Source organism: Lynx rufus, unplaced genomic scaffold (genome assembly GCF_022079265.1).
Source record: "Lynx rufus isolate CCGP_SWC_20201006 ecotype Redwood Valley unplaced genomic scaffold, mLynRuf1.p SCAF_10, whole genome shotgun sequence".
NCBI classification, from domain to species: Eukaryota; Metazoa; Chordata; class Mammalia; order Carnivora; family Felidae; genus Lynx; species Lynx rufus.
Genome location: NW_025814824.1, coordinates 56828719 through 56849985, shown reverse-complemented (window position 1 = coordinate 56849985; position 21267 = coordinate 56828719). Strand labels below are relative to the sequence as shown.

Genomic DNA, 21267 nt, shown 5'->3' with positions numbered 1-21267 from the left:
GTGATTTGTAAGTGAGAATATATCTGTGCAATATTTTTGTGTGGTAGTGTGCCTGATTCTGTATTATTTGTTGTGTATGTGATTTTGTGTTAGTATACATGTGTGACTAAATGTGTAGGTCTGTGTCAACATGACAAACAGCTTCGTGGATGTTGACATGTTGACATCATGTCTGCCCAGTGTATGCATGAATCTGTGATCGTGTCAGTTCTGAACACTTGAATTCACCCTCCCTCCTTATGGAGACGTCATAACCCTAGGTGTCCCTCATTTTCTCACCCTGAGGGAACCGGAACCCCGGGGGCTGGGGTGGAGGTGGGTGCCACTAAGGAGGTGTTTAGACAGGAGCACATGTTCCCTCCCAGACTGTGTATGGGAGGGGAGCCTCCTATCTTGCACATATCCTGAAGACTTCAGAGGAAGTGCTCCCCCACCTAGCCCATTCTTAGTTCCCTGTCTTGTTGCCATGGCAGCCGTTGCCAGGGGCTCCCACGGTTGCTAAGATCTGGGTGTGGGAGGCTGCCAGGCCCTGTTGCCAGTAGAAACAGAGAATCCGGGGGAAAGCAAGACTACCCCCACAGCTGCCAGCTCTCTGCAGTGACAGGACTGGTCCTTGGACCTCTCCTGTCCCCAGATTGTACCTATGATTTGTATGTGGTAATTCTATTGTTAGTGAGGTGGCTTTCACAGGAAGTTGGAACTGGAATACTGGGATCTACCTTCTGAAGAGACCGTGACTCTAGCATGCCCATTACCATCTTTAAGGTTGAGAGGTCCTTAGAAATTAGTGACTCCTTCATTCTGTCCCCCAACCCTTATATGTTTCCCCTGGCAATATTTTTTGTTTGAGTTCTCCTGTGCTTATTACCTGATGCTTCCATCTTGTATATGAATGCTACATTGACCCCTTGATGCTAACTGACTCCTACCTGAGGTCAGACTCTTAGCATCTCACCTGAATACATACTGCATGCTGACACTTGAACCCAGACTTCTTTCCACACTGAGTGTCAACTTTGACTTCAGCCTGAGACACTGACCTTGGTCTTAGTCCTGGACCAGACATTTCCTCAAACTCAGCCTTAGCTTAAGCCCTTCTAGACACGGATGAGCCCTTATTTTGATACAGGTACTAGAACTCAGCTGCAGATTCAGTTCTGATCCTGTATGCTGATTGAACACTGACCAGTGATCTACTCACTGGTACTCACCTGGTTTTTCTTTTTTATGTTTAGAGGGAGAGTGTGCAAGTGGAGGAGAGGGGCAGAAGGAGGGGGGGAGGAGAGAGAGAGAGAGAGAGAGAGAGAGAGAGAGAGAGAATCTTAAGCAGGTTCCATGCTCAGAGCAAAGCCCAATGCAGGGCTTGATTTCATGACCCTAGGATCATGACCTGAGATGAAATCAACCATTGGATGCTCAACTGACTGAGCCACCCAGTTGCCCCTCACCTGGTTGTTCTAAACCTACACTGACCAGTACCCTAACTATTCAGAGGGGTTATTTCTTGCCTTGGGAGTGAGAGGATAGTGTTAGAAATGACCAGCAGAGGGCATGCAACATCAGGTTCTAGAGGCAAGCTTTCCAGAGCTCATCCTGGAAAGGCACAGCAGGTGTATTGAGACCTTGACTCTTTTCTCTCAGGTCACGACCGAGAGTTGTAGGTACAACAGTTGGTCTATGAGGTTAACTAAAGAAATTAAGTTTCCCGACCCAGTTATTCTAATGTTCTATGGTCATATGGGTCTCTACAATCTTGAATATGCCTCCAGCTCAGCTGGACTTAGGGCTGGGCATTCACCAGAAGGTGCTTAACCATTTGTAGGCATCACAAGTCTCAAGAGGATGGGATGCCTGGTAAGTATCCCACCCCCAACTCAACAGTTTTGTCATATGCTTATACAGCTTCACTACCTTCCCTGGTATCTAGTTACCTTTTGGTGCTATTGAGGAGAAGTCTGCCTCTCCTCCACCTTTGGTCTTAGCTTTGTCCTTGAGGTCACATTGACCTCATCAGTCCCACCTGCCAGACATCAGCCATCTACATTACCTCAACCCTGTTTCTCTCCAGGGTGAGACACCTCTCAGGCCTCCATGGTTTCCTCTTCTGTCTTGCTTCATTCCAGCTCCCAAAACTATGCTCCCCTGGCTGGGTTTCAGTTCATAGTGCCTGGCTCTGATTAGCTTTTTCCAGGAGTGCTGGTACAGTGTACAAATGAGCCAGCCTGCCTTCCACTTCTGACTCTGAACTTCTTTCTACATAGCCTCATGTTACATCAGTTTTTTTTTTTTTCTGTAGCTACCTCATACTGTTCACCCATATCAAGTGAAGACTACAACCTCCTCTTCCTGAGCTGCTGGATCACATCTTGCCCATTTGTACGATTGCCCAAATGTTACAATTTTGAAAGGAGTGTTATATTTATTTTTTAAATACAAAGATACTTGAAATAAATGAAACAAACATTTTTTCAGTACCTTCTACATTTTAGGACAATCCTCAGGCTTGGAAATCTCTGCATTTATGTTTACTTAAAGATGGTACAGGAGGGGCTGAAGTGCTTGCTGCATGAAGCAGCACATGTGCTAAAATTGGAACCATACAGAGAAGATGAGTATGGCCCCTGCACAAAGATGACATGCAAATTCATGAAGCTTCCATATTTTTGGTTTTGATGAATGTTGAAATGTAATAATGTAAAGTGAATGTATATATGAATAAATTAGTATATTACCAAAAAAGAAACAACAACAATAAAAAAGAGGGACTGAAGATCCCCAGCTGGCTCGACTATGACTTCAGCACTGTGGACAGAGGCCATTAGCGGTACCCCTGGCTATGCCTGTGATTGTGGGTGGGTGGAAGATGATACACACACAGATTTTAGATGGGGCCAGAAATCCTTGCTGCTCACTTAGTGCCTTATAGTGTATAAAGCTCTTTGCTCTCACCAAATTCATTCTTGTCTTCACTCAACTATCAGCCCAGGAGACAGGACAGGAATTGTTTCCCAGACTTTTGCAGATAAGGAAACTGAAGTTCAGCAAGGTCAAACTCCAAGCAACACTTTAGGTGGGGTGGGAAAGAGAACACTATTCCATGCTTAGCAAATTTGGCAGCTACTGTTTCCCCTTTGAAGAATGACTTTCTTAGAGATAAGAGGAGTGCACTTGAGCCAAAGGAGGGCAGTGTGAGTGGAAGTTTGTGTGGAGCCAAGGGTCCAGCAAGCCATGAGAACAAGTGGCAGTTGGGAGGGGGAACAGTCCTTAGAGGGCCTAAAGTTCATCAGGATTGTTGTACTGAGGGTGGGGAAACCTTGCTTTTAATTAGGGTCCACAGAGGCCCTGCTTTTATGTCTCTTTTTCTGTCCTAATGCTTGCCTTCACTGAACTTGAGACAGAAGAAGGGACCCTTAAGATCTCAAGCTGTATCTGAGCCTGATAGACCTCCATTTGAAAACTCCAGGGAGGAGAGGTATGGGAGAAATGTGAGTGAATGGGGTGAGTTGTGCAGGTTGTAAGAAATCCTGTGACATGGCTACAGGACCGGCTGCTTATGTGTCTGTTTCTAGGGTGGAAAGGGGATAAGCTAGACCACACAGCAGCTGTTTCCTTGAGGTGTACTCTGACAGGCAGCACAATGAAGTGGTTAAGAACATGGGCACTGAAGCCAGACAACCTGGTTCCCCTGTTTCCTAACTGTGTGACTGTGTAACCTTGAGAAACTCTCAGCCTCTATTCCTCACTTTTCTCATCTGTAATACAAACCTGAGGGTTGTTTTGAAGATGGTTTTATGTAAAGCATTTAGAACTTCCCAGTGCAGGGGCACCTGGGTGGTTCAATCGGTTAACTGTCCAACTCTTGGTTCCAGCTCAGATCATGATCTCATGGTTTGTGAGTTCGAGCCCCATGGCAGGGCTTCTTTTGGGATTTTCTCTCTCCCTCTCTCTCTGACCCCTCACTCTCTCTTTCAAAATAAATAAGTAAAAACTTAAAAAAAAAAAGAACTGACCAGTGCATAAAAGTATTTGAAAATATTAGCAATTATTTGTATTTGGGACCCCTGTGATTAAAAGGTAGAGTATCTGCCTCTAATCCACAATCAAGAGATGCATTCCTGCCTATACATATTGGTTCTGTTCTTATCAGGTAAAGGAGACAAAAGGGGATTTCAGTCCTCTGAAAGCTTCTCCAGACCTTAGTTTACCCAACTCTGTCATAACACATTGAAACACTGTGGGGCTCCTGGATGGCTCAGTCAGTTAAGTAGCTGACTTTGGTTCAGGTCATGATCTCATGGCCCTCTGTGCTGACAGCTCAGAGCCTGGATCCTGCTTCAGATTCTGTGTCTCCCTCCCTCTCTGTCCCTCCCCCGCTCACTCTCTCTCTCTCTCTCACACACACACACACACACACACACTCAAAATAATAAACATTTTAAAAAATTTACACACTGCAAAAATGGGGAAGAAACTCTCTACCAAGAAGGACTCAGACTAGGAGAAAATATAGCCAACTAGCTTTCCTACTTTGTAGCCCAGCAGGAATTGGGAAGAGAAATGTGTCTAAAACTGGCCCTTGGTGGTGGTGGTGGTGATAGGATACATAGCATACAGGCTTGGAGGCCTTACCTCTTCCTCAGTTTCTTAGAAAGTTCTGGCTTCTCTTTTCAGTGCTTTTATTTGCCCTCTGTGTCCATGGTGGAGCCCATGGTGAATCAAGTGGAATCACTTGATTCTTGGGAAGGTCATCACCAGGAAATCCCTAGAAAGAGAGCCACAGTGTATTGCATTCTTCCTGGAGGCCATGGTTGTTCCCATCTTAAGATTCAAGAATTGGCCAATGATAGGAAACCACATAGAAACTCAGCAGGTGCCCCAAATAACAGGAAACAGGAAGCCAAAATAGCATCACAATCTCTTTATTATGATTTTCACTGTGCCCAGCCTCTGGGAGCATCAGCTCCTTCAGGAGTGAAGGCTGAGCCATAGGAAGGAGCATGCAGCTGTAGTGATGAGAAAGACAGGGCTTGGGGATGTTCCCCTCAGCTTACTGTCAAGTTACCTTCCTCAGAAAAGAATATAGGAAGGGCACAAGGGACTAGAGGGCATTGGACCCCACAGTTGCTTGACTGTTCTGAGCCCCCCTTCACAATCCTGTGTTTGGCTGGCAGATAGAGCATAGGCCATCTCTTAAAGAAGGCTAAGCTTGAAGGCCTTTGTTTCACATGGATATGGGAAGGCCTTGCTGCTTGTACCTTGATGTTCTCATCTATGGTCATGCCAACACATGCTATCCAAACTAGAATGTGATTGGGCTTCTTAGTCACTGGCCCAGACAGATGTGACACCCTGTCCACAATCTTGGTCATCAGGACATGTGGCTCAGAGGGAAGGTTTTCCTTAGTGTTAGTTGGGTCTAGTGGAATTCTGTCACCTGTTTATTTTCTTTCCTTTCAAGGTTGCCAAAAGCAGTGGCAGCAGGAAAGCAACAGCAGAGGAAATGCCCAGTCCTACCCCATTCCAGGACTGAGCTATAAGGAACAGGCATGATACATTAATATTTTCCATTCTCCAGCCAGGAGATCTCTATTCTCTGAGCTGTAGCCAGGAGCCCAGAGAGAGATCCTGGGCATATTCAAACTAAGTGGCATGGAGAAAGTAGCAATTTTATTCTACTGTAAATTGAGGAGTAAAAAGGGTTATGGTTACAGGTGCTACAGGATGTTGTCCTGACATCCAGTTGGTCTCCCTTTTAGTACCAAGTATATTCCTGCCTTTACTCTGCTAGTTTGAAGGGGTCATGCTTGTAGGATCACTAGAGTCTGCTACCAGTCCTGCCTGGAGATTATTCTTGGCTCTGCGGTGGTCATGGCTAGCCTGGGCCCCTGCCAGACAGCTTATGCCTCTTGGCTTTAGGGCTTCCTTGCACCACTCTTACTGAAGCCATGAAACCTGCAATGATTGAGGTTGTGCTTCAGACTAAGAGGCCTAGGCACAATTCTGGACTCACTCCCCAGTGAGGTGCCCTCTTCCCAGGGAGTTTGATCCTGTGCCTCCCATGTTAGTAATAGGAATGCTGAAACTCCCAGATCTGGCCACTCAAACAAGGCCAGGGTGACATCCCATAGGGAGCACCAGGGCCAAAAAGGCCAGTGTCTGCGCTATAGGCCCAGTCACTTGGACTGAAGGTGGGAAGAGGCAATGTGCTCATGGCTCTGGCTGTTCTCAAAGGAAGAAAAGCACTTGGGAGTGGGCCAGTACCTGGGAGCAAAGGAACTGCTCCATCTCTGGGATCCAAAGGGGCCTTTACTCAAAGCACAGAGCCTACCATTGTTGCAGAAGGCTTGTCTCAGGAGAGGAAGCCACAGTGCAGACCTGGAGAGATTATGTGGCTATAGCTACTGCCTCAGCTTACCCTCTGTCCCTGCAGCTCCACTGTGTCATTCATATGCCCCTTTCTTTAAATCTGAGCATAAGGAAAAGGAGTGTTTGGTGAAAAATAGGCCTAGGGCAAGTAGTCTTCAGAGGAGCATAAACATAATCTTAACCTCCATTGGTAGTGGGTGGAGCAGGTGGTGCTTGTAAAAAGCACTGAGCTCAATTTGGGGCAGCCAGGAAGAAATGACTGGAAGGAACATTTTCTCAAACCCTTAGAGTCAGACACTAATTTTTGTACTTGGCAGAATTTCAGATAGTCACAGTGATGGAAAGGCTTGAGGAAAAGGAAAGGGAATCGGTTTCACTAGGTTTATGAAAGTTTGAACACCTTCATATATATTGCATAGGAGCTCCATGGATTGGGACACTGGAAAGGGTCATCCCAGACAGGGGGGGTTGGGATGGGCCTTCTGCAACTCTGGTCTGGGGGAACAAAGGAACCTCTTCATTAGTAAAAAGCTACAAGCCTAATGGAGAGGAGGCTAGTTATTCCTCCATGTTTTGCTTCTTAGGACTCTAGTGGACTGGGAACTCTATGCTGGGGTCCTCTGGGCCCTCTATAGCATGCACCTACCAAGAAAACTTGCTGTCTTGGAACAGGGAGAGAGATAGTCCCAAATGGGCCTGATCCTACTGTGGAAGAAATTCAGGGCCTGCTTTGCTAGGCCCTGGGATGTACCTGGCCTGATCTGACCATGGTCTTTCACCACTCACCCACAGAAAGCTAGAAGCTGCAGTTCCACAGAGGTAGGCATCACCTTGTCTGTGAAGGATCAGGGAACAAGAAGATATATTTCCAGTCTCTATGAGTGATGCTGAGGCAGGAGAAAAAAGCGGTTCAACCCTCAAAGCCCAGAGCTTGTCTCTACTCAAAATTCCCTGTCTGTAATCCAGCAGCCCAAGGCCATTGGCATACAAGGTGATTTACCAGGAGAATAAGCAAGAGTCCCTGTGCTGAATGTGTTTTAATCTTCTCAGTGTAAAACCCAGGTCTGGCTGCTTCAGAGGCAGTCCTTGGACCCAAGAGTCCTGTGCTTTTGCTTTTTATTTTTTCTGGCTAAACTAAATAACGGCCCCTCCTAACTGATCAATCTTGGGAATATGCCTAAGAAGTATTTACAAAAAGTTGTGGGTTTTAAAATGTTCAGAGCCATATACATGAATCCAAATTGATCTTCTGTCTCCTTCATTTCAGTACTGAATAATCCAACCCTTGAAGTTTCTCACCCTGATTCTGGGTCAGGCAGTTTCTACAGAAGAAGAGCATATAGTACTCTTACCATGACCCTGGTTGCAGCTCCCCACTTTCCTCTGAGCATCTCCACACTGAGCTGTATGCTACTTCTTCTGTAAGCACCCAATTTAGTACAAGTGCCTTGAGCAATGGAGATATGTTAGCTTCTACATGATCAAGCCAACCCCCTCTCTAGTATTCAAATTTTGCTAAACCTAAGTTGTCAGGCTGGAAACAGAACCTGGACTCCGGGGCCAGGGCTGACCCACAACATGCAGTGACTTGAGAACTTAATGAGAACTTATTAAGGACAGAAGGGGCTCAGACACGTAGGGAGAAGCAGCAACTCAGGCCCTATCTCAGTGATGGGGAGAAGAATGAATCTTCTTCTGTGAGGCCTTGCTCAGACTTTCTCTGATCAAGAGCTGAGATGCAAATCTTCTTCTTAGCTCCAGCTTCTTACCCTCATTGTCAGGGTGGTTGAAAGGAGTCCTCACTGAGGGCTTCTGTGGAACTGCTCTTTCTTGGGCTGTGGGAGAGGCTGGCTCTTATTCTTTATGCAATGGCACACTTTTTTTTTCCAGGTCTACAGGTGAGTTGAGGTGGAAAGATGGAAAAGTACAAGGCTTCTCTTTTCTTTTTCCATCCAGACCTTGTCCTCACTGGAGATCAAGCTTCGGGTCTCTGTGGTAGCCAACTTGGATGAGGCATCTAATACAGAGGCCTGTGGTTCTTGCCATCATACTTGTTCTATTCAGGCCCCCTGGGCTCTAGGCCATGTGTTCCCATCTGCAAACCAGGGGCCAGGGTGGCTCATCTTGGTTTTTAACTGTTCTAAAGACTTTTGGACTTGAAAGATGTGGTGAGAGGTTCCTAGAATTCTGGGTTCCTGGGAAGGGCTGCCTTCCCTTCTTCTAATTAGGACTCCATAGACTAGTTACCTTCTCTGTCTCTAGAAATTAGAATTTAAATAAATAATGGGCTGAAGTGCCAGTGGTGGTTTTCAATAATTTTGTCACCCCAACATACCTGAGGGACATAGCACACACCTACCAGAACAGTGGCTCACCACAGAAGGGATTTTCATTTGGGGAAGAGGGAACCTGTCAGCATCTCTAGGACAACACGTGAGTCTGATGTGCCCTATTATCAAGAATCACTTGGCCAGAGACTTGTCTATAGGAAATCAGAACCGGCCAATAGAAGGAGTAAACAGAGACCCCCCCGCCCCCCAATCTATAACCAGGAGCTTCACAAAGGAATTTTGATCCTTTTTCAATGAAGAAGAACCAGGTCTCTGAAGGCATGGACAGCTAGGCATGGGTATATGTGTGTGTATGCACATATGTGTGCAGTGGCAGGTCCAGTCTGTGATGTGAGGGTAGGGGGGGTGGGTCCAGGAGCGGATACTGCCACAGCTCCCCCGGCTTTTCCTGGTGGCAATGCATTTACTGCCTCTGTTGTGAGGGGAAGAGTGATTTCAGTTCCATAAAGCTTAGTGGCAAATTGAGATGCTGGCAGTGCTCCATCCCCGTAAGTCTCAGGCAGAGGATGGTGGGGGGAAGGGGGAAAGGGCAAAAGGAAAGGAGGGAGAGAACATCACTGTCCCCCAGCTTCTCTGCTCCATGCTATCCTGGGGGTTTCAGATGAATTGCTGCACTGTTGGGGCGAGCGGCCAAGATGTAGACAACATTTTCCTGCAGGAAGGTAGGCCAATCCACAAATCTGGAGTGGGAGCAAAGAACAGGTTTGTGAGATTGGCTGTAGAGCCCGAAGGCTCGTGAGACCTGGTCCCAGTGGCAGTACAGCTTGAGCTGAGCAAAACTCAGAGAAGCCCTGGCTTTTGGCTGACATAGGTATGACTGGCTGTGCTTCCAAGTTGACAGACCAGCCAACTGATCCTATATATCTGTGGTCAAATGTATATTCTTGGAGCCTGGTTTCTGGGATAGGCACTTGCTGTTTTGGGGTGGCAGTTAGTAATGCCCACTTATGTGTGTTAAAGTGTAGGGGTGCAGACAGCCCCTTAAGGAGGTTCTACTCACCTGGACTCCTGTTCTGCTGGCAGCAGAGCCTTGTCCTGACTCTTGCTGCTGCTGCTGGCTGGGCTACTATCTGCTATGGGACCCACATGGCTGATACTGTTGGACACAATGATATGTGGTTAGCAGTGGGAAAGTGAAAGGTCTGGCTCCTCCCAAACTCTGGTGAACCCATCCATGGCTCTGGACATGCATGTCCAGGCTTTTCTAATGTTTATTTAGTTTTGAAAGAGAGAGAGACAGAGAGAGACAGACAGACAGCATGAATGGGGGAGGGGCAGAGAGAGGGAGACCACAGAATCTGAAGCAGGCTCCAGGCTCTGAGCTGTCAGCACAGAGTCGGACGTGGGGCTTGAACTCACAAACAGTGAGATCATGACCTAAGCCCAAGTCGGATGCTTGAGCCTCCAGGCTTTTCTGATACGGGGCCACAGTTTGGAGGAGGGGATGCCCTATGCCTTGGCCCAACAGGAGTCACTGTCTAATGCACAGGAGGATCCTCTCCTATCCGTTGACAGAAGAAACAGAGAGGTACCTTTTATGCCAAGGGCCATTTGGCATGGAAAAAGGATGAGGGCATGTGAGTGGGGGCAGGGATTGGCAGGGAGCAAACCTGACACTGCAGGATGGAGCCTCTGCAAGGCGTTTGCAGAACCAAGAATGCTGGGCTCCGCGGCATTCTGCCTCACTGATAGTGTTCCCACTGCCCCGTGCCAGGAAGATGGCCCGGGCTCGCTCCCGCTCCTTGACTGTCAGAAGCCTTAACAGAGAGTTCTGGGGAAGAAGAGACAAGTTAAGATCTTGGAGCTGAAAATATTTTGTAAAATGTCAAGCCATAGAGAATCCTACCTCCATTACCACCTTGGCAGCCTCCCTTTGAAGCTGCCCAGAGGCTTTCTGGTAGCATTAACATTTGCAGTTGGGTTCAATGCAAATCAATCTTCCTTGGGCAGTTTCCCCAGCTTAGGCACTGGACCACCTGTTACTGGGTAGAAGGTGAGCCCTTTCCTGGTACTGGTCCCTGCTAAGACAGTACCTAGTGCTCCCCCAACCTACCTGGCATGCTTCCCAGGTCTCTGTCACCCAGTATCCCATCGACATTCACCCCAGCTGGCCCTCACCTGGGGACGCAATTGCTGCAGAAGCAGGAGGGACTCATGGGACAAGAAGTCAGGCCACTCTATGTGTCCTCGATGTTCAGGGTCCAGGGCTGCAAACTGGCGGGCTGCCTGCTCCTCTTGCTCCTCGCTTAGAGCCCTGTCACTGTCCCCCCGCTTTGCTGCTTGGTGGCGGTAGCGCAGGAAGTCCTCCAGTGTCAGGGAGCAATCTGTGGGAGGCACCCCATGCTAGCCATGCCCACCCTTTCCTCAGCCTCTGGGGCATCTCCATTCACCCCTAGGCTACCCTCCAGAGCCCCTACATCCATAGCTTTTGTGGAGTCTTTTTCTCCCATAGCCAGGATAACTGAGGCTGTGGTGGGTGGGGGGAATGGGTAGGTGTGTGGGTGCCCCTGCTGGCCAACAGGGACCTATTTACCCCTACCCTCCAAATTCCAGAATACTCCTTTTATGGTTCATCCTAGAAAGTATGGAGGAAAAATGTGCCAGCCCCTCTGCATCTGACAGCACTGTGCAGCCTTACCAGGGATGACTTTACACTGCTGAAAGGTCTCTGTGAGGCTGTACATTTCCTCCTCAGTTAGCAGCAAGTTGAGGTTGTCCTGAAAAAAGAGAAGAGCTGAGTCAGTGGCCATATAGACCAGCAAGAAAGAAAAGCCAAGGATCAAGAAGGATGGAAATAGTATTTCAATTTGAAGGCAATTCTGGGATCATCTAATCCCAGCCTCTAATCAGAATCAAGGAGACTGAGTTTCTAGAAAGGGGAAAGGACTTGCTCAGAGTTGACCAACTCTGTGGCAGAATCTTCCCCAGAAGCCTGGTATCCTGATTCTAGACCTGAGTCCCTTTTACGAAGACAGGAGTTTAAAAATTATTCTGAGATACCCTAGGGATTCCTTGGAAGTGCCTTAGGAAGCTGCTTCAAGGGAAAAGGGGACTAGTAAGTGGGCAAGGTTGTGAATCCCCAACTCCATCAACCACAGCAGCTCCATCTTTATTCATTTTATGTACCTGGCTTCTGTGTTAGACTGTGCTCAAAGAGGATTTCAGTTAAAAAAGAAGTTTAATTCTAACTGATCCTAGTAGGCTGTATTACTTTAAATAATCCATAACGGTTTTAAAAGAGATGACATAATGACAAAGTCCCTAAAACGAGTTTTTTTTGTGGTGCCATAGAAGCTTTAATTCTAAAACAGCACTGATATGTTATTCTGTTAACACTTATATACAGTTTTATAGTCTTTAAATTATCAAAGATTCTCTCTAGTAGGTTATTTCTCTCCTAAAATACCAGCAAAGAACAGGAACAGACATATCATGAGTATTCATTTGCGGATTTCATAAAGAACTCAAACAATTCTTTCAATAAATGTGGTGTAACACTGTGAGATGTTCAGTGGGGCAGGAGTGTAGGGTGTGTGTGTGTGCGTGTGTGTGTGTGTGTGTGTGTGTGTAAGGAAAATAAAGAGGAATGATAAAAGATAAGGGACAGGTAGGCCAAAGCCTGACTGTGAAGTGCCTCAAATGCCCTTTATTTAAGGGCCTCAAATTCCCTTTATTTCTGAGCCTTTATTCAAATGAGCCTTTATTTTGGGGCAAAGAGGAGTCACCAAATGTTTTTTTTTTTAATGTTCATTTACTTTTTAGAGAGAAAGAGAGAGAGAATAAGCAGGGAAGGGGCAGAGATAGGGGGACAGAGGATCCAAAGTAGGCTCTGCACTGATAGCCAAGAGCCTGATGCAGGGCTTGAACTCACAAACCATGAGATAATGACTGATCTGAAGTCAGACACCTAACCGACTGAGCCACCCAGGGGCCCCACCAAATGGTTTTTAAGGGCAGAGTGCCATGGTCAACTCTTTGCTGTATGGAGAATGAATTAGAGGGGCAAAGCCTAGATGCATGGAGAAGTTAGTTGGCTGTCACTATAGTGCAGGTAAAAAAAGATGAGTGGCTAAACTAAGACTTGAGCATGGAGAAGAGAGGAGAGATTGGAGGTATTAGGAGACAGAATCACTTACTGGATGTGAAGGATGAAAGAGAGAAATGAGTTGGTGTTGGTACCTGGGGAGTGGTGGTGGTGGTATTACTATTGACAGAGGCAATAAATGGATGGAGAACAGGTTTTGGGGAAAAGGGGAGTTCGTTTTGGGGCATGCTGAATGTGAAGTACCTGTGAGGCAACAAGATGGATGTAAATCCAAGAGATAAGAAATTCAGGTCTGGACACACAGGTTTGGGAATCATTAGTGTTTAGACAGTAGCTGTAGCCACTAAAGTGGATGAAGTAACCCAGGCAGAGAGTGTGTACAATGAGAAAAGATAAATGTAACAACAGAGCCCCAAGAAAGCATTTAGGACTACAGCAAGAAATTAACTAAAGTCATTCAGAATGGTCAGAGAAGATAGGAAGAGTATCAGTAGAGGATACTAGAAGCCAAGAAAAGAGAGTTGCACAATGTAGAAGGTTATATTAACAGTGGTTATACAAATATGATAGGACTTTACTGGTTTTCTATTTTCTCTAGTTTCCATATTTTACATAATAACTCTCATAAATACTCAAATCCCTCCAAAAGAGAAGAGGCAATAAGGAAGTGCTAAACACCCCAGAGAGGTCAAGTAAGAAGATACCTGAGAAAAAGTCACTAGACTTGACAATTAGGTCACTGGTGACTTAAGAAAGAAACAATTCAGCAGAATGATGGATGCAGAAGCTGAATTATAGGTGGGTGAGTAGCCACAAGGAGCTAATGGAGTCTTTTCAAGAAGCCTGGCTATGAAGGGAAGGAAATAAAGGGGAAGATCTTGGAAGAAGCCTTTGTAAAAAGTCTGGAAAGTGCTAGTAATGATGGTAGGACCATGACAGAAAGCCAATAAGGGGGCCATATATTCTGGGGTGGGGGTGGGGGTTAGGACAGAGACACCTTCAACCTGGTCCCACATCAGAATACTGCAGAGCAGAGTTGCTGGGAGTGAAAAGGCTGGTGTTTGGAGGGGTGGTGACTAGAGAAGATGGTGTGTAGAGCAGGGTCTACCATGACATACTTCAGCTGGGGAAAAGATGTGTAAGTGGCTGGAAACAACTGTCCTATACTTCAATTTTGCTTTCTTCTAGGCAGTAGGAAGAAGAGGGGGGATCTGCTGAGATGCTCCTTATTCTGAAATCCATGAATAATGAAGACACCTGCAGGATAACAGATCAATAAAGCAAGAGTTAAACTCTATTCAGATATGCTGAGAAATGGATATGAATCTGGCTTTTGTCTTTTTAAAAGTTAGAAGGCATTTATATAGAATTTGCAAAGTTCTGAATCAACAGACCGTTGTTATTTAATTTACATAATGATCATATCAGAGATAAAGAACAAATGCTCCTAAGAATTAGGTGGTAGACCAAATGACAATCTTAGGACTAAGAAGTAAGTGTTCCTATGTTAGAGCCTACACCTATTGGAGGCAAGCTGGTTAGGATTTCAGGTTGGTTTTTCAGATGAGTACAATGAATGACAACCACAGACTTAGAGAGAAAGCACTGTTCCAAACAAAAGACTTTTTAGTAATTAGGCCTCATCCTACCCATTGATTCTTCTAGCTCAGTGGTTCTCAACTGGGGATAAGTTTTCTCCCCTAGGACACATTTGGGAGTATCTGGAAACATTTTTGGTTGTTACAACTGGGGTTGGGTGCCACTGACATCTAATGGGGGTGGAGGCCAGGGATGCTGCTAAATATCCTACAATGTATACACTCCCCACAACAAAAAATTATGTCCAAAAATGTCATAATGCTGAGGTAGAGAAAGCCTGTCCTCAAGAGAAAGCTTGAGGATCCATGTGTCTACTATTGGAAACCTCTATAGGTCACTGCCTAGAAACCAGTGTTCCAAGACTGGGTCTCTAGTAAAAGTGCCAAGTTCCCTGCAGTGAGGCAGCCTACTGTCCCTGTAGTCCAGGCTCACACAGTAGTGGCAGCTCCAGCCGGTTTCTGTGTGGGCTGTCTCGGTCACCTCCGCTGCACTATCTCCTTGGATGTAGCCCATGCGGCGCAGGCAGCCATCATGGAAAACCCTGGTGCAGATCCTGCATGGGAAGAGGCTCTCAGCTGTCCAGACCTCACAGACATCACACATCTCATCATTGACAACCTGAGGAAAGGAATAAATAGGGAGTGTATTCATTCCAGTGTAGGCAGCAAGATCCTATGACCACCAAACACAGAGCTACCTACACGGGGCTGAGTGTCCCTGGAGAAGCCCAGAGGAACAGCTCCAACTGAAGGCAGTGTTGAGGTGATGGAGCTTTCTCTTGGAGAGACAAGAATCAGTAAGCTTTTCCATATGCTCAGGCTTCTGTGATCATGTTTCTGAAGAGGGATGCTACTAGGATTTTTTGGGAAAAAAATTTGTTCTGAAAGACTGTCCCAAGCATTGCAGGACACTTAGCATCCCTGGTTTTCTTGGCATCAAAAACCAGTAGCAATTCCCACTCACTGTGACCTTCTTGAATGCCCACAAATTTCTAAATGCCTCCTACAGGGAATACTACTATCCCTGCTATCGTGTCATTCCTTATCACCACTGCCTCATGTCTTTCACAAAACCAATCCAGGATGTAACATTTTTATTCTTGTAGAAGAAATTCTTTAAGATTGTTCTGGACTCAACTGCACCTTTCTGGAGTTCTTTTGTTTTTGAGCCTCATTTTAACTATACTCAGGCCGTCCTATCCTGCTCTCTGATCCTCAGAAAGTCTAAGACTTGAGGATTGTGCCTTAACTGGATACTCACATGTTCTCTGGGCTCCAAGCAGATATCAGGAGGCTTGTCATCATCCAGCTTCCGGGTAGGGCGGATGAACGCAGGGGGCGTGAAACGATTAGTCCTGTCAAACTCCTCAGGCTCCACTCCACGCCCATCTCGGAGCCTCTCCCAGGCTGCACGGTTGACACTGCTCTCTTCTTGGAGCACTGGAGTGCTTGCCTCTGCTTCTTTCTCCTCCTGTACCTCCTGGACAGAGCCCTCTACGGTGCCACGGCGGGACCCTGGAAGCTCACCGGTGCGTCGGATGGAAGGCCTGTCCCGTAGCCCATCCTTGAAGGCAGACACAGCCAAGCTCACCTTCTGCACCTGCTCCACCGTCTGCCGCTTGGACATCAACACCCCCATGGCTCTGTGGACCAAAAGCAGAGGGGCCCAGACTCAACCAATGGCCATGTTGGGCCAATCAGTTTCAACCATTCACCTAAATGGCAAGATTTTCTGGAGCTTAGTGGCATGGTGAGGTGGAGAGAACACTTGTTAAGGAGTCAAAAGACTCTGCTATTTTTAACTAGCTCTGTGAGTTTGTTTTTCTCATTTATAAAAATGGAAGCTATCTGCCCAGTGCACTTCACAGGGCTGTCATGAGGATAACATTAAAAAATGAGCTTAAAAAGTGCTTAGTAGACTGGGAAGTATTCTACAAATGTGAAATTGTATCTCTGGCTTTCTTGGTGTCCCAAAGCCAATTAGGTCTAGGGGTCCCACGCCTTTGTTGAGAAAGTTAGAAACTTCAGAGCCCAAGTCTTTCCTCTGCCCCATGAGACGACCCAAGGCTTAAAGCAAGACTGCAGCAATACATTTCAGACTTCTGACAAGAAACACTCCTCCAATAAGTGCTGTGCACAGTGCATCCAGGGATAATCCACATAAAATGCTCATTTTTTCAGTCACAGTGAATGATCTCCTATTTTTAGGGGACTCCTAATTAGATAGGAAACTCTACCACCCGATCCGTATGGTTAAGGTCACAAACAATCCTTTGCCCCCTCTAATTGGTAGCTATGCTTCTTTGTGGGTGTGTTTCTCTTTCATAGACAACCTGACCATTACAAGTGCTAAGGTGCTGCTCACATTTTTAAAACTTCACTAATGTTTTTTTTAATTTAATGTTTATTTATTTTTGAAAGAGAGACAGAACACGAGTGGGGGAGGGGCAGAAAGAAAAGGAGACACAGAATCTGAAGCAGGGTCCAGGCTCCAAGCTGTTAGGACAGAGCCCAATGCGGGGCTCGAACCCACAAACCACGAGATCTAAGCCCATCAGACACTTAGAACCTATTTGAACCGATCGGTTTGAACCGATTGAGCCACCCAGGCACCCCACTAGTGTTATTTTTTTTTAATGAACTGTTCAATAAAACCTTTACAGATTAAGAAGTAACATTATCCCTGCTCTTCCTTTGCAGTACCAGGGTACAGCACTGTTAAGTGAGGGCATGACATGGCACATTGCAAAGATGGTTTGCTATTTCCTAGCCTGAAAGGTCTTAGTGGAATTCAGCTGGGGAATGCTTCTTCTAAGTAAAGTGAAAAAGAGAGTCCATTTTAGCCTTTTTCTCAATCCATTATAATCAAGGCTTATTGAACAGCACAATGTGCAAAGCACTAACTACTCATCATAAGACATAGAAGACAGGAGAACAGTCTCACCACTAAAGCTACTTAATATCAGAACTCAAAGAAGAGTGAGACAAAGTACTGGAAATGCCTAAAGGGAGGTTAAGACTACACTACTGGGAGTCAAAGTGGACCCTGAAGAACGGGTAGGAAGCTATTTTCAGTTTGTGTGGGTGAAGAGGTGGCAAAGGGTAGGAGGAAAGGTTAGGGCCAATTAGAAGGCTACTATAATAGTCCAGGCAAGATGTAGAGGATTTAAACTGAAATGATGACAGCAAGAATAATGCTGACGGAGTCTATTTGATACCCTGGACACAAAATTAGAGAAATTGGTAACTGACTAGATAAAGGGTAAAGGGAGAGAGGGCAGTTTTATGTTCATTTATTTCCCAGCTTTATTGAGATATCATTGACATACAACACGATATAAATTTAAAGTGTACAATGTGATGATTTGATACTTATATATCGCAAAAATGTTTACAATAAGGCTAGTTAACACATCCTTTACCTCACATAATTACCATTTTGTCATTCTTATATTAATAAGAACATTATAGCTCTACTCTTGTAGCATCTTTCAAATATACAAAATAGTATTAACTATGGTCACCTTGCTGTACCTGAGATCCCCAGAACTTACTTATTTTATAACTGAACGTTTGTACCCTTTGACCAATGTTTCCCCATTTCCCCCTATTCTCAGCCTTTGGCAACCATAATTGTACTCTGTTTCTATGAGTTCAATATTTTTAAATTTTTATTTATTTTGGGGGGGCAGAGAGGGAAGGAGAGGGGCAGAGAGAGAGAGAGAGGGAGAGAGAGAGAGAGAATCTCAAGCAGGCTCTGTACTGTTAGCATGAAGCCTGATGTGAGGTTTGAACTCATGAACCTCAATATCATGACCTAAGCTGAAATCAAGAGTCGGATGCTTAGATGGCAAACAGACACATGAAAAGATGCTCAACATTGCTCATCATCAGGGAAATGCAAATCAAAACCACATTGGGATACCACCTCACACTGGTCAGAGTGGCTAAAATTAACAACTTGGGAAACAACAGATGTTGGCGAGGATGTAGAGAAAGGGGAACCCTCTTGACTGCTGGTGGGAATGCAAACTGGTGCAGCCACTCTGGAAAACAGTATAGAGGTTCCTCAAAAAATTAAAAATAGAATTACCCTAAGATCCAGCAATTGCACTACTAGGAATTTATCCAAAGGATATAGGAATGCTGAATCAAAGGGACACATGCACCTGAATGTTTATAGAGGCACTATCAACAATAGCCAAATTATGGAAAGAGCTCAAATATCCATCAACTGAATGGATAAAGAAGATGTGGTATACATATACAATGGAATACTACTTGGTGATGAAAAAGAATGAAATCTTTGCAACAACATGGATGGAACTAGAGGGTATTATGCTAAAGGAAATAAGTCTGTCAGAGAAAGACAGATATCATATGATTTCACTCATATGTGAAATTTGAGAAACACAATAGATGAACATAGGGGAATGGAAGGAAAAATAAGATACAAACAGAGAGGGAGGCAAACCATAAGAGATTCTTAAATACAGAGAACTGAGGGTTGATGGAGGTGGGCGGTTGGGGGGACAGGGAAAATGGGTGATGGGCTTGAGGAGGGCACTTGTTGGGATGAGCACTGGGTGTTGTATGTAAGTGATTAGTTATGGAAAACTACTGAAGTAGACCATACTGTATGTTAGCTAAGTTGGCAAAAAAAAAAAAAAAAAAGAGTTGGATGCTTAACCAACTGTACTCAGGTGCCCTGAGTTCAAGGAATTCAGTGTTTTTAGATTCCCTGTATGTGAAATCATACAGTATTTTATTCAGCTTTTCTCTGACTGATTTACTGAGAGGGCAGGAGGGTTTGTTTGTTTTTCTGTTTTTGTTTTTTACTGACAGGGCAGTTTGAAATCAACTAACTAGTGGAACTTAAGAAACAAAATAACTTGTTCTAGTTCTGGATCTGCTGTGATCCAGGACACCTTCCTTTACTGCCTTGGGCTTTAGCTCTCTGTTAATGATCATGTTTGGATTATGTAGTCTTAAACATTTATAATGTTCATGTTCTTTTATCATATTCTTTTACAAGTAACCCAAACAGGTATCTAGTCTGGGTGGGCCTAGGAGTAGAGAGGAGAATGTGTGTATGTTAGTGCTTTTGCTGAGGCTATGGATCCAGAGTATTCTTGAAGAGGCTGGGTCTATGGTCTCCAGACACTGCTCACATGCCTCAAGAGCACCAGCTGTGCTATGGATAGGTAGGAAGCAAGTCTCCCACTTAGAGCAAGAGGTACAGACACACCACACCAAGAGGGAGAATGTAAAACTGACACACAACCCTTTACTGCAGACCTTCTTCACGATCAATTATTTCCAAGGCTACAGGGTTTTCCTCAGAAAACTTTCATGGTATGTTTTTCAAAAGTTTTGACTGTGACCCATAGTAAGAAATATAGTTTATGATGTGACTCTGTAGACATATGGTTATAAACATGTATTCATAAATCTAGAACTGAACCTGTAGTTTTGTGAAACAATCCTACTTATACTACATGTGATGCCCCCTGATATTTTCTATCCTTTCTATCCTATTTCATTAAAACAATCCTGATAGTGACTCTCCCAAATGATTTCATGACTTCGCAATGAGTCTGGACCTGCGATTTGAAAAATACAGCCTTTGAATAATTTTACATTTTTGATTAGAGAACCACATTTTTGTCTTTTGATTTAAAGATGGTTACTTCTAAAAGACAAGGACAACATTGTGGAGTAGTAAGCTTTCGCCGTGACTACTGTGGTACAAGAACAGAATTCTCAAGCTTGTTATAAGAGTCTGTGGTTCTATGGGGTGCCTGGCTGGCTCAGTTGGTGGAGCATGCAACTCTTGATCTCGGGGTTGTTTGAGCCCCACATTGGGTGTGGAGCCTATTTAAAAAAAAGTCTGTGGTTCTAAAACTGATGGTTGCCAGAGGGAAGGTGGATGAGGAAATGGGCAAAATAGGTGATGGGGATTAAAGAGTGCACATGTCATGATGGGCGCTGGGTGATGCATGGAATTGTTAAATCACTATATTGTTCACCTGAAACTAATATAATACTATGTTAAGTATACTAGAATTAAAATAAAATGATATAAAAGAGTCTGTGGTTCTAACAGAGATGGACAGCTACTAACATATCTTTGACTGAAGAAGACCCTACCGAGAGGCTGATCCTCTTTGACTTGTGCATAAAGGTAAAAGAATATATACCGGCTAATTTTTTACAATTATAAAAAGGTGGAAATAATGTCAATAGGAGGATTATTAAAAAACCTGTGATATATTCATGCCATAAATAAAGAGAAAAAACTGATTTAATCCAATAGGAACACAAAGATCAGAGCAATGATTCTCACTGGCTGGATCCTGGGGGCAGGTGGGGGATATATATTTGAACTCCAGGAGGAGAGAAGATAGAGGAAGTGAATAAATTATAATACATATTTATATCTGTAAAGCAAATATTAAAGTCATCACTTTTTTTTTTTTGTAAAATAGACTACAAAACAGCAGAGCTTGACAGTGTCCTCTTGGTTCTTCGGGAGATACAAAAAGTACTATTGGGGGCAGCCTCCTTCCAGAAGTTGTATAATAAATTTTAGGGATTAGTTATAAGACATTTAAGTTTCTTAGCAAGAAAGTATAGGTTGAAACAAAGTTGAGAAATGCTTATTTGGAGACCTAAAATAACTATACGAAAGTCATTTTTTAAAGAATGATTCATTGGAGGAAAATCAATGGTATGTATTTGGTTCCTACTGGCTTTTTCAGATAATGCAGTAAGAGTTCTCAACAAAGGCCAGCCAATGAAGAGGGTTGCTCTATAAGTGAACTGACTCATTAATAGTGTATCAGCAAATTAACCACAGGCATCTCCCAACACGTTGTAGTCCTGCTACAACCCATTATTCTCTGTA

At 44.7% G+C, this 21267-nt stretch overlaps 1 protein-coding gene and 1 non-coding gene across 3 annotated transcripts; one reads left to right on the top strand and one right to left on the bottom strand.

Annotated features, from left to right (window-relative positions):
• Positions 1-2555: 2555 nt before the first annotated feature.
• LOC124505555 (U6 spliceosomal RNA) lies at positions 2556-2665 on the top strand. The gene has a single exon (XR_006960679.1). It is a non-coding gene; the product is annotated as a U6 spliceosomal RNA (small nuclear RNA).
• A 6635-nt stretch (positions 2666-9300) lies between these two features.
• Positions 9301-15999, bottom strand: PHF24 (PHD finger protein 24). 2 transcript variants are annotated; one of them, XM_047098657.1, is made up of 7 exons: positions 15622-15999; positions 14794-14979; positions 11356-11434; positions 10836-11041; positions 10328-10488; positions 9718-9813; positions 9301-9397 (listed from the first exon to the last, which is right to left on the bottom strand). In XM_047098657.1, exons 1-7 carry the CDS (start codon positions 15997-15999, stop codon positions 9301-9303), a joined length of 1203 nt encoding a protein of 400 aa, XP_046954613.1. The 2 variants fall into 2 exon arrangements, with proteins under 2 accessions (XP_046954613.1, XP_046954620.1); XM_047098664.1 differs by having other exon boundaries at positions 14794-14914; positions 15622-15749.
• Positions 16000-21267: the final 5268 nt, after the last annotated feature.